At 44.5% G+C, this 13,024-nt stretch overlaps 1 protein-coding gene across 2 annotated transcripts in view; it reads right to left on the bottom strand.

Moving 5' to 3' along the window:
* WBP1L (WW domain binding protein 1 like) overlaps positions 1 to 11,400 on the bottom strand; it is a 61,298-nt gene extending 49,898 nt beyond the window's left edge. Inside the window, exon 1 of one of the 2 annotated variants that reach the window (XM_055560857.1) lies at positions 11,161 to 11,400. In XM_055560857.1, the coding sequence (XP_055416832.1) occupies positions 11,161 to 11,250 (90 nt within the window). In that variant the 5' untranslated portion in view covers positions 11,251 to 11,400. The remainder of the gene's footprint in view (positions 1 to 11,160) is intronic. The other variant, XM_055560858.1, reaches the window with a different exon arrangement.
* Positions 11,401 to 13,024: the final 1,624 nt, after the last annotated feature.

The raw sequence follows: 13,024 nt of genomic DNA, 5'->3' as shown, positions 1-13,024 counted from the left end.
GTGGCCTTCCAAAGGGCACAGTGGTCAGGGTCCACGTTGGCCAAATTATAATGTCTATCCGCACCAAGCAGCAGAAAAAGGAGCATATGACCGAAGCCCTCCTCGGGGCCAAGTTCAAGCTCCCTGGCCATCAGAAGATCCACATCTTCAAGAAGTGGGGATTCACTAAGTTTAATGAGGATGAAAACATGGGCACAGAAGAGCGGCTCACCCCAGATGGCTGTGGGGTCAAATACATCCCTAATCATGGCCCCCTGAACAAATGGCAGCCCCTGCACTCGTGAGAGCCATGGTGCTGTCTCCTCCTTATTCATACCCACCAGTAAGTCCTACTTTCCTGTCCAAAATAAAATGGCGAAAAAACACCTCTCACCGGATTGCCAAGGGGGATGGTATGTAAAGCGATTCATGTTCAGTTTGGACAAGGAGTAAACCAAAATGTATTCTTAAATCGCTCCACCAAAAATAAATCTTGTGTCAGTAAGGGAATGGGGAAGCCTTAATGTTCACCAGAGCTAAGATAATTAATAATAACAGCAACAAAGGTTAACATTTGCCCAGTAATTACTATGTGGCAGGTACTGCCTATAGGCTAGGTGCTATTATCCCATTTGACAGATGAGGATACTGAGTTAACTAACTAGCCCAAGGTTATATGGAAGTAATCTGGCTCTAGAGTCTGCACTCCTCAACAATGCCAGTTTCAAGCATCTCTTCTTCTGGGATACTACCATTGAAGGGTGGTAGTTTGGGCTTGAAATTAAACTCGTGTGCCTCACAGCAACTGGCCAACAGCTCCAGGCCACCTGCCTGACATTCTCGAGGGGAACACAAACCACTTCTTTTGGCAGATGAGCAGGCATTTCTACCCTCCTCTGGCTACAGGCCCACTGCCCTTGGGTGAATCCTGCTCCACAGCAAAGGGAGCAACCAGTTTGCAGACAGGGAGGAAACCTCTAGGCCTTTGAGGAAGTAAACCGAAATGTTCTCTAGAAGCCTGTGTTAAGAATCAGAAGACACATCTTCAAGGATAAGCAGAAGGTGCCAGTGAAGAAATGTTACTCATGTGTGTGGGGAAGTAAGCCCTACTAATGGGAATGTGAACTGATACAACCGTGTTGGGAAGCAACTTGGCACTCTTGGCCCCGAATTCCAAATGTCCACACGTTATAATCCCATAACCCCCAATTCCACTTCTAGGAATCTAGCAAATTGCAGACAGAAATAAGTGCAACAATGGTCACTACAGCACAGTGTGAAAATGCAGAACCTTGGACACAATGTATGTTCATTAATGGAGAGGTGGTTAAATAACTTATGATCTCAAGCAGTAACATACAGGCATTAAAAAAAAAAATCATGAGGCATACACGCCATATGAAAAGAAGTCTACAATATATGAAGGTTTAAAAGAAGTGCATATTGTTAAAATCCTACATGTAAAGTATCCATTTTTGTTTCAAAAACAAATGAAAGATTCTATTCAATACTCTAATGGCTCACATGGGAAAAGAGTCTAAAAAATAGTGGATATGTGTATATGTATAACTGATTTGGTCTGCTATACACCTGAAACACAATAGTATAAATTCAATAAAATTACATACTCCAATAAAATTTAAAAAATAAATGAAAGAAAACAAAGAATGCTACCCATACCAACAATTTCATGTATTTTATGTGTATATAAGTTTATACATAGGAGTTATATTACTGTATCTATAAATATGCAGCATAAGCAGAAAAACCACCAAAAATACACACCAAACCACAAACTTTCAATTTTTCCTCTAAGTATTTTTGTATTTCTCTGTTACTTACCATTGTTATGAGCCATTATTATTTTTGTGTAACTAAAAACTGATATGAAAACGTAACTTAAAGACCAAAGAAAAGCAGCAATCAGGTCTAAAAAAGGCAAGGGAGAGACAGCCAGAGTGGACCTTCTGCTGAATCAGGCCAGAGCAGGTTTTCTGCTCCTCGCCCCCATCCACCGCAGCAGCAGCAGCAAGAGGATTTGCATATTTGAAAACAAGGGGCTCAAGAAAATAGAAAGAAGTACACAGGATGAACTTCTTACACTATTCAACTCTATATTCAAGTCCCAAAGAGCTACAGTGCTCCAACATCCCAGTGCAGAAAGCCAAATATTAACTTTCTCTCCCAAATAAACCACAAATATGTAAATCCAATCGATAAACTAAGCTATGGTGCTTTCATTCTGTGTTTGATTGGTTTTTAACACAACCAGAGTGAAATTGCCAGGTGAAATCTTACATGAGGAATATAATTTTTAAATGGGGAACAAAGAACAGTTATGAAAAATATGATTATTTTCTCCATGAACGGCATGCTTCTGATCTATAAGAATGTATAATAAAATAGTGTTACAACATAATCTGTCTTGCTCCATATTTAAAAATCAAAACAGATATTCTTTTATAACTTCACTCTAAGATCCAGAATTCCAAGCCACAAATATTCTTACAACATCTTACATTCACTCTCATCTCTTCCAAAACAAATTTAAATTCTTTAAAACACCTAAGATTGTGAATCAAAACTGAGCTGTGACACTATGAGATCACCCTCACATCTCATTCCTGTGGCACCAGGAATAGAAGATACACAGCTCATCTGCTGTCCCACAGAAGCAAGTATGGAAAGATGAAAACCAAAAGTAAATAAATCCGGCTATGGGAATGTAGCTGAGTGAGTGAGAGGATCCAAAAAAACCCCATCCGGGCAAGACTCACAAGTATGAGAGGATGACGGACTTTAATTCCCACACTGGGAAAGCCCATAATTGTATCAACAAGCTGCAGAATTCAATAGAATGCGATTTGTTTCCCTTTTCCTTACCTCCCAGGTTGCAGTATTCTGGATTTATTTGTATTTCTTTGTGGTTTCCACATTGCATGTGGGTTTTTGGCCAGACTTTGCTCCACCTAGTGGATCTGTAAAGGATGGGCCAAAAGGGCAGTGCCCACGGCTCTGTTGTGTGCTGCTGAGCAGACAGGTCACCCAGACCCACTGTCACCACACTCCTTGTCACCCAGTGGCCACGCTGTGTGGTCAGAGTAGGCTCAGTGGCCCCAACAAAGACTACCATTGAGGCTGCAGGGCAAAGAATGAACCCGCGTCACTGGACTACCTGGTCTTCATGGTCCCTCAAACATCAGTCCAGCTACTTAGGCAAGAAAGAAAGAGGCCCTCAGGTGCGTGACTTGGCCAGGCATTCTACAGCAATTGGAATTTTAAATCCAAAGCCATCTAAGTTCCCCACAGCACCCACAAAGTAGTGAGCCTGTGCCCGGTATCCACAGATGAGCTGCGTCCTGGGGCCTGGCAAAAGGACTCTCCTCCAGACACAGTCCCACTGAGGTCCAGGACCGTGAGCTTCCATCGTGGCGACCGGAGGACATCTAATGGTTTCTACAGGCTGAGCGTGTGTGAGAACTAACATTTGTGAGGCCAAAAATGAGAGGCGAGTGAAGACTTGGAATGAGCAAAGGAAAAAGTTCTAAGAACATGACTCAGTTCAGACTGATTATGGGACCATGGAGGACACAGAAAAGGAAGTGACTGGCCATCCCGCTTTCACTGGGGCGAAAACAAACATGTTCTTAAAGTGAAACCACAAGGGTAGACCAAAGTGAGAGGAAAGAAAGTTCAAGATGGGGTGACTGAGGGAGGCTCACCTGCTTACTGAACCACAGACTGAAAAAAATGTGCTTTTGTCAAAACTGTTGATGTTGGCTGACAAAGCGAAGCTGATTGGTAACGCACATCAACATGACAGAGACTAATCAGGATTCAGAACATCAAAGCTTTAAACTGTCCCACCTGAAATTTGTTGTCAGAGGTTATCTCACACACATCTCTTCATAGGAAAGCTGACCTCAAATCCCAAGATGCCAAACAGGAGCCGGTGAGGGGAAAGCAGGTACCACACAAGGGTTCCTCCACCTTGGCACTACTGACATTTTGGGCCAGACAATTCTCTGTTGTGGGGGGACTACACTCAACGTTTAGCAGCACCCCTGGCCTTCACACAACAGACGCCAGTAGCGCTCCTGAGTTATGACAATCACATGTTTCCAGGGACTTTCCTGGTGGTTCAGTGGTTAAGAAACTCTCATGCAATGCTGGGTATGTGGGTTCCATTCCTGGTCAGGGAACTAAGATCCCACATGCCCTGGAGCAAGCCCACACACCACAATAACTGAGCCTGAGTACTTCAACAAGAAAGCCAGAGTGCCACAACTAGAGCTCGATGCAGCCAAAAATAAATACTTAAAAAAAAAAAAAAAGATTCCAGACACTGACAAATGTCCTCAGGAAAAATTGTTTCCAATTGAGAATACCACTCTACATAGGTTCACCATGAAAAGTTACCTACACAAGTAAAAGATCAGAATCGAACTTAAACTCAGATATAAAACAGGATCAAGGAAGTCACTTGAAACTCCCCAAATCTCAGTTTCTGAACCTCGTTTGAGAGGTAACACCAACTTACCAGTCACAATGAACTCTGAGGACCCTCAAAAATAATAGTAGTGGTGAAGTGAAGTCACTCAGTCGTGTCCAACTCTTTGCAACCCCATGGACTGTAGCCTACCAGGGTCCTCTGTCCATGGGATAAGTATTATTATATTTAATAACCATTAAGTATACTCCAAAAGCTTTACATACAGTATGTCTTTTCACCTCCCAACAAATCTATAAGGTACATGCTATTACTATCCCCATTTTACAGATGAGGAAACTGAGGCACAAAAAAGTTAAATACTTTGCTCAAGGATAGTAAGTGGAAGAATCAAGTTTGGAACTCACATAGTCTGCCCCCACAGCCCATGACTCCACCACTACATTAGACCATATTCCAGCTCCACACTGGAAAACTGTTAGATCTGCATTATCTAATAGGTGGTCAGTAGCCACAATATCCGGAGAAAGCAATGGCACCCCACTCCAGTACTCTTCCCTGGAAAATCCCGTGGACGGAGGAGCCTGGAAGGCTGCAGTCCATGAGGTCGCTGAGGGTTGGACACGACTGAGCGACTTCACTTTCACTTTTCACTTTCATGCATTGGAGAAGGAAATGGAAACCCACTCCAGTGTTCTTGCCTGGAAAATCCCAGGGACGGGGGAGCCTGGTGGGTTGCCGTCTATGGGGTCGCATAGAGTTGGACACGACTGAAGCAACTTAGCAGCAGCAGCAGCCACAATATCATACCATATCATTCCAGACTTCTGGAAAACAGTCTGGCAGTTCCTCAAAAGGTTACACAAAGACTTATTAGACCCAGCAATTTCACTATTAGGTACATACCCAAGAGAAATGAAAACATATCTACATAAAAACGTGTACATGCATGTACACAGCAGCATTATTCATAATAGCCCAAAAGGGGAAACAGCCCAAATGTCCATCAACTGATGAATGGATAAATAAAATATGGTACATTCATACAACTGAATATTGGCCATAAAAAAGGGAATGAAATGCTGATACATGCAAATAAATACCAATACATCAACATGGAAGAAACTTGAAAACATGATGCTAAGTGAAAGAAGCCAGTTACAAAAGACCACATGGTATATGACTCTATTTATACAGAATGTCCACAATGGGCAAATCCAAAGAGACAGAAGGTAGATTAGTAGTTGCAGGGGCCGGAGGAGGAAGGGGTATAATGGGGAAGGCCTGCTAATGGTTATGCAGTTTCTGTGTGGAGCGATGAAAATATTCTAAAATTACATAGTAGAGATGCTTACACAACCCTGTGACTTACTGAAAAAATATATTTTCTGTACACTTTAAAAGCATGAATTCTTTGCCCAGTGAATTATCTTCAATAAAGTTGATATGAAAAAATTAAATGTCATTAAAAATTCAGTTTCTCAGTTATCCTAGTCACATTTTAAGTGTTTAGTAGCCACACATGGACAGGACAGATACAGATGATTTCCAACATCATATAAGTTCTACTGGACAGCACTGCTTCAACAATGGATAGAAGGCCTCCTTACCATCTAACTGCAGCCCACCTTTCAAGTCTCAACCTACTCTCACAGTGCTCTGCACACCCACAGGCAAAGCTTCCACCACAGACTGTGTGCCTCTTCCAAAAACTCCATTCCCACTCTTTCATACTGGAATAACCACCTCCAACCCCCACTTCCTGGTCCACAGACATCCTACTTAATCTTATCAACCTAGAAAGCCCTGTCCTTCCTCTATGAAGCATTCCCTAAATCCCCACCTTCCCCCAGTCCTAGCCATGGTTCCCATAGTCCTTTGCATGCACTCCCATTATAGGGACTCGTTACAATCCTTAAGACCCTTGGACAGCAAGGAGATCAAACCAGTTGACCCTAAAGGAAATCAGTCCTGAATAGTCACCAGAAGGACTGATGCTGAAGCTCCAATACTTTGGCCACCTGATGCAAAGAGCTGATTCATTGGAAAAGAATGCTGATGCTGGGAAAAACTGAAGGCAGGAAGAGAAGGGGACGACAGAGGATGAGATGGTTGGATGGCATCACTGACTCAATGGACATGAGTTGGAGCAAACTCTGGGAGATAGCGAAGGACAAGGAAGCCTAGCATGCTGCAGTCCATGGGGTCGCAGAGTCAGATATGACTGAGCAACTGAACAACCACTACAGCACTGATCCCTCCAGATTACTAATCAGTGTTTGTTATCTGTCTTTCTCACAAGATTATCATCTCCTTGAGAACCGGGAGCTGGTTACTCATTTGAGGGTTCCCAGTGCCTAATGGCACCCCACTCTAGTACTCTTGCCTGGAAAATCCCATGGGCGGAGGAGCCTGGTAGGCTGCAGTCCATGGGGTCGCTAAGAGTCAGACATGACTGAGTGACTTCATTTTCACTTTTCACTTTCATGCATTGGAGAAGGAAATGGCACCCCACTCCAGTACTCTTGCCTGGAGAATCCCAGGGACGGGGGAGCCTGGTAGGCTGCTGTCCATGGGGTCGCACAGAGTCAGACATGACTGAAGCGATTTAGCAGCAGCAGCAGCAGTGCCTAGGAATAACAATGGCCTGCTGCAAAGAACGAACGTTTAAGTAAATGTTTGCTGGAGTCTACTGAAAGGATTTACATAAGCAACTCATGGTGTTGATTTTAGACAACTGCTCACTTTGGTGTATAAAATAGGCTAAGAGAAAGAAAGAGGATAAGAATTTGAAAGTCTCATAACTCACTATTCTACGAGAAGGAATGAGGGTGGTCGCACTATAATGCTGTAGCTAGGAAAGAAGAGTGGAGCAGGGCTTCTGGACTGAGAACTAGGGCAGCAGAAACAAGTAATGGTGGGGGGAAGGGATACACTATTGGGGGTATGGTGGGAAAAAACAAACCATGAGCTAGGGCCCCTGTCCAACTCAAAGTTTGAAGCATGGCAGAGGGAAGGTAAGGACCACATCCCTACAGATTTGCGCCCAACCTATCGGTTGGATCACTTTATGGAAAAAGACATTTCTACTAAAGCTTTAAATACTACAGTCAGATTTTTCCAGTTGAATCTAACCAACAAGAGAAAGAAAGAAACTCTGTATCTCCATCATAATTCAGAAAGAGGCAAATGTCAAGGCCTTCCTGTTTGGAGACGCCACAGCTTTTTTTATTCTTTATAGATTCACAGAATCACATCTGAGTTGCAAGGATCTACAGGAGAATTAAGTCTAAGTTCCTAATCACAGAGGGAATTAAACTGATGAACTTATCTGGGCCAGGATGGCAGGAAATAATTGTTCTAGTGCAGAACTGGAACCAGAGAAAGAAAGCTGCCCAATATTATCTGATATGAAATGCAGGTTTTTAAAAGAGATTGTATTATGAAAAAGAATTTATCTGTATATACATATATGCATGTGTGTGTTTATAGACACGTATGTATATACACATGTGTACACACAAATGTACACACACGTGTGTGTGTTAATCACTCAGTCTTGTCTGACTCTTTGCGATCCTATGAACTGTAGCCCACCAGGCTCCTCTGTCCATGGAATTCTCCAGGCAAGAATACTGGAGTGGGTGGCCATTTCCTTCTCCAGGGATCTTTCTGATCCAGGGACTTGGGTCTTCTGCATTGCAGGCAGATTCTTTACTGTCTGAGCAACCAGGGAGCTGAGATACACACACATATATACATAACTGAATCACTTTGCTGTACACCAGAAACTAACACAACATTGTAAATAAATTCAGTTCAGTTCAGTTGCTCAGTCGTGTCCAACTCTTTGCGACCCCATGAATCGCAGCACGCCAGGCCTCCCTCTCCATCACCAACTCCTGGAGTTCACTCAAACTCATGTCCATCGATGGAGTCGGTGATGCCATCCAGCCATCTCATCCTCTGTTATCCCCTTCTCCTGCCGCCAATCCCTCCCAGCATCAGAGTCTTTTCCAATGAGTCAACTCTTCGCATGAGGTGGCCCAAGTATTGGAGTTTCAGCTTTAGCATCAGTCCTTCCAACACATAGGACTGATCTCCTTTAGAATGGACTTCAATTAAAAAGATTGTATCTGATAGAGCCATGTCAAGAGAAAAAAAATGCAATGAGGTACCCATACCACTTTCAATACGGAAAGAGTACAGAGAGTCCTCAATTCAGAGCTAGCCAGAAGCTACTTGTTGAAACAAGGACAGCGAGTACCTGAAGTACATCCTATACCAAGTGGTCTCTAATTTTTTTTTTTCTTCACTGATTTCTGTAAACCAAAAAAAAAAAAAAAATCAACAAAAACCAAAAACTAAATTGACTAAATTGTGGGGGATTCAGAGTTAATTATTATAGAGTAACTTCCAGTTCAAAGGTTAAAATTCACAAAACAATTCTCACCATAGATAACTGAGAAAGAGAGTCTATAAGATGAAGGCAGGAGTGTTCGGGGGAAAGGGTCAGGGGGATAGACTACTCATTTCAGAAACTTTCCCTTCTCTGCAGAACCTGTAACAACCTAATAGCTGCCATCCAGTGTTAGCATCCATCCAAACGGAACAAAGTACAAAAGCCGCCCTGTCCCCCAAGTAAGTATCGGAAGTGCCAGAGAGATGATAAGCAAACAGCCTGTGATCCACAAATGGCAACTAGGGCATTACACTGAGGATCCCTTCCACATCTTCTCTCCACCTCCTAGGCTTCCATGACCTGGGAAGGAACCGCCATTTTCCATTCAGTTAAAGAAATGGATCTGGTTCCCACCAGACGACAATCACTGCTCTCCACTAGGGAGATGCAGTCCACAGGCCCAGGGAACCCAGCTCCAAAGCCTGCACTGTTCCTAAATCAACCCCCTAGTAATGCTAATTACTGGTTATTGGGAACAGTCTTTAGAGATATTTAAGTGCAGGTGTAAAGGAAAAGCAACATTTTGTTCTATATTTTACTCAATATCTACACTTCTTAGCTTGACCAGTCCTAAGGGCAGTAACTTTTCTAATAAAGAAAACTTATTTCTCCTGCCAGTTTATGATTTTAACTAAGAAAAGAAAGAACCCCAACAAAGGCTAGAACAGAAGAGTCCCAGCCCAAGAAAAGGGAATGTGCTGGGCTAGAAAATGAGCTCTGCTCCTTTCACATGTAATTTCTAATATACATAAATATAGTCTTTGAGAAGAGCAGGTGATACTTCCACAGACAGATGAAACAGCAAATTCTGGAAGAGCCACACACTGGAATATTATTCACCCATAAAAAAGGAAAGAAATACATGCTACAATGTGAATAATCCTTGAAAACTTTATGCTAAGGGAAATAAGCCAGATACAAAAGGTCATATATTGTAAGATTCCATTTACATGGAATATGCTGAATAGATAAATCTATGGACACAGAAAGTAGACTGATGTTTGCCAGGGGCTGTGGGGAGGCGAAACAGGGAGGAACTGCTTAATGATAGTGGGTTTTCTTCCCAGGTGATGAAAATATTCTGGGACTAGATCGAGGCAGTGGTTGCTCCACACTGTGAATGGACTAAACACCACTGAATTGTTCACTGTAAAATGGTCAAATGGTTTTAAATGATTTATGTTTTATAAATTTTACCTCACTTAAAAAAAATTAATGTTTTAAATAGAGGATACTAATGGGCATAACATGATGCTCATAAATTCCTAGGAAAAACGGTAAGCATTTTCGCTGGCATTCTGCTTCTACTCTTGACCACACCAAGTTCAAGTGCTAAGCTATACTATATAGATTCTGTCATCTTGCTCTGTGTGTGTCTGTGTGTGTAGGCCTTTCTGAAGAGACAGAGAAAACAGAACGGTAAAGCCTTGCCAAATGCAAAGAAGGGAAGGAGGGTGATTCCCCCCACTGCACCCCACCCAACTTGGCACCAAGGGTAACGCTCCCATTAAGAGTTTCGAAATGCCAGCAGCGGCTGAAATCTGAACAAGCCACCTAGCAAGAAATGCTAGGGTGCTCCATTTGTTGACCATATTGGCATCAGCACCATCCTTTGCTCAAAACTCTGAGCTGGCCCAGAATAGCATCAGTCACTGGCTTCCCCAGGCCAGTCAACCTAATAGTAAGAACTTGTTACAGCTCAGGTGTGCGCTGCTGCTGAGGGGTCCCAGGCTACTTCATCCCACCTGCCTTCCGAGAGTCCCGCCTCCAACACCACTTAAAATGGGGTAAGAGGCCCCTAGAACATACCCCGATCCAGCTGGAAATAGGTATCCTCTCAGCCCCTCCGCCCTCTCAGGCCGGCTCAATAACCCACGTACCCCTACCCGCACCGACGGACACGCGGCACCGCTGCCTCACAGACCTGCTCCACTGGAGGACACGAATGCGCACCCCACACACGCCCCGCCTGATACCACTATCCACTCACAATCATTCCCGGCCCACCTGACTGAACTGCCGCCTCAAACGCCCCTCAACTCACTTGGCAGCATGCCTCTGCCTCCTCCCTGATACCAAAACCGTCACAGGTGTCCCTCGGCTAAACATCGACGCCCCCTCAGATCCTGTCCACTCAAGCATGGGTGACCGTCTCAGGAGCCCGCAACTCTTGGTAACAACGTTCCTTCAGGCCCTCTCCAGCCACGCCTCAGCGACCCCGAGGCCCCCAGCCTGGCCCCTCAGGCCGCCACACGACCCTCCCCCTTACCTGCGGGGGTTCAGCCCTGACTGACAGGGGGCTGGGCAGCGCCTGGAGGAGCAGGAGCGCCATGCCACCCAGGAGCCTTCTCCTCGCCATCCCCCTCCTGCTCCTGCTCCTCCGCCACGGCGCCGCCACCTCCCTCCTCCTCCTCCCTCTCCTCCTCTTCCCTGTTCTTCCTTCTTCCCTTCTTTTCCTGTTTCACTCTCCCCTCCCGTTTCCGGCTCCGCTTCACCCCGCCCCAGCCCAAACGCCCTCCCAGACACTGGGGTGGTTCTCCAGTTCCTACGCTTCATTGGCCCTTGCCCTTCGTCCATTGGTTTAAAAAGCTGTCGATCAAATCGAAGTTCCGCCTCCTTATGAGGACGGATAATCGGAGAAATTCAGCCAATGGAAAGTAGGAGGAAGCCGGGCCATCTTGAGTGCAGGGAGGCGGTATAAATGCGTTCGCTGCGCAGAGAGTGGCGGAAGTACCTCCGACGGGGGGCGGGACCATCCAAAACGTGGGTTGAAAAGTCTAAGTCTGGTGTTTACCATCTTGAGTGTGGCGGAACTACTAGATTTCCACGGTTTAGCAAAGAGAAGAGGTTTGGTAATTCTAAAAGGTGTTGGAAAATAAGTTACTTTTAGAAAGTAACCGGGCGCTCTCAAAGAAAAAGGCTACTATAATCTAAAAATCTCTTGATGTTTTTTGTCTTTAAACACAGCCCCAGTACCAGGTCGGTCCCTCTCTTGGTCTCAAATTGCTCAAGCAGCAGCTTGGGTCAATTTGAATTCCATGTCAGATAGTATCTTTACCTAAGGCACAGTGCTTTGTCAACCCAAGTACTCGAGGGAGGAAATTCTATTGACTGTACCTCAGAAATAGCTCCAGTGTTTCAACCTGTTTTCTCATTTTCTGGCTAAATACAGACAGGCTTCCTGCTGCCCAGCCGGTTGCTAATTCTTCCTTCTTGAATTTATTTCACAGGTCAGAACACGGGTGCTCTACTACCTAAAAGCAAATATCATTGTCTCAGGACTTCCCCTCTCAAAATACTTCAACTACCTACAGAATTTATCATCTGACCTTATCAGTACGGTCCTTTTCTGTGTCCTGGCCCCTGCATACTTCTTTATCTCACCTGCTGCCACTACGTTTTCTGCACGCTCTGCTCATTCCCCACAGTTAAGAGATCCTCAGCGTACTATGCTAGACAGCACACAACTTCATTTACACATTATGCTGTGCTTATTAGCTCAGTCGTGTCCCCCTCTTTGGGACCCCATGGACTGTAGCCCGCTAGGCTCTTTTGTCCATGAGGATTCTCCAAGCAAGAACACTGGACTGGGTTGCCATGCCTTCCTCCAGGGCATCTTCCCAACCCAGGGATGGAAGCCAGGTCTCCTGTGTTGTGGGCTCATTCTTTACCATCTGAGCCACCAGGGAAGCCCAAATACACATACAGTTTCCCCTTTATAAATTCCCAGCTCCTGCCCTCTTGTTTCTTCTGAATTCACAAAACACCACACAGTGTATCTAGTTTCTACCTGCCTGACCCTTCCCACTAGATTTATAGCTTTTTGTATGGCCATACCACGTCTTACTCATTTTTCTTTTTTAAAAAAGAAATCCCTACAACCATGTACAGGGCCCAACCATGAGCTCCATCAATATTGGGAAAAGAAACAAATGAAGACTCAGAGCAGACAAGCCAGCTTCCTTTAGCTGACAATTTCCTCTCAAAAGCCTGCCAAAGCATTTTAGAGCCTGGCCGGGTGTAGCCACAGCTGAGCTCAAGGGAGTTTGTTCTTGGCTTAAATGGTGGCAAAGTAGGAAACAAGTAAGTGAAGAAATTGGTTCTGTCTCTATGTTGATCCTACTTTCCCAAGT

This window comes from Bubalus kerabau, chromosome 22, assembly GCF_029407905.1.
Source record: "Bubalus kerabau isolate K-KA32 ecotype Philippines breed swamp buffalo chromosome 22, PCC_UOA_SB_1v2, whole genome shotgun sequence".
In the NCBI taxonomy this organism is placed as follows: Eukaryota; Metazoa; Chordata; class Mammalia; order Artiodactyla; family Bovidae; genus Bubalus; species Bubalus kerabau.
Note: the sequence above shows the minus strand (reverse complement) of the source record. Positions and strands in the feature narration are given on the sequence as shown.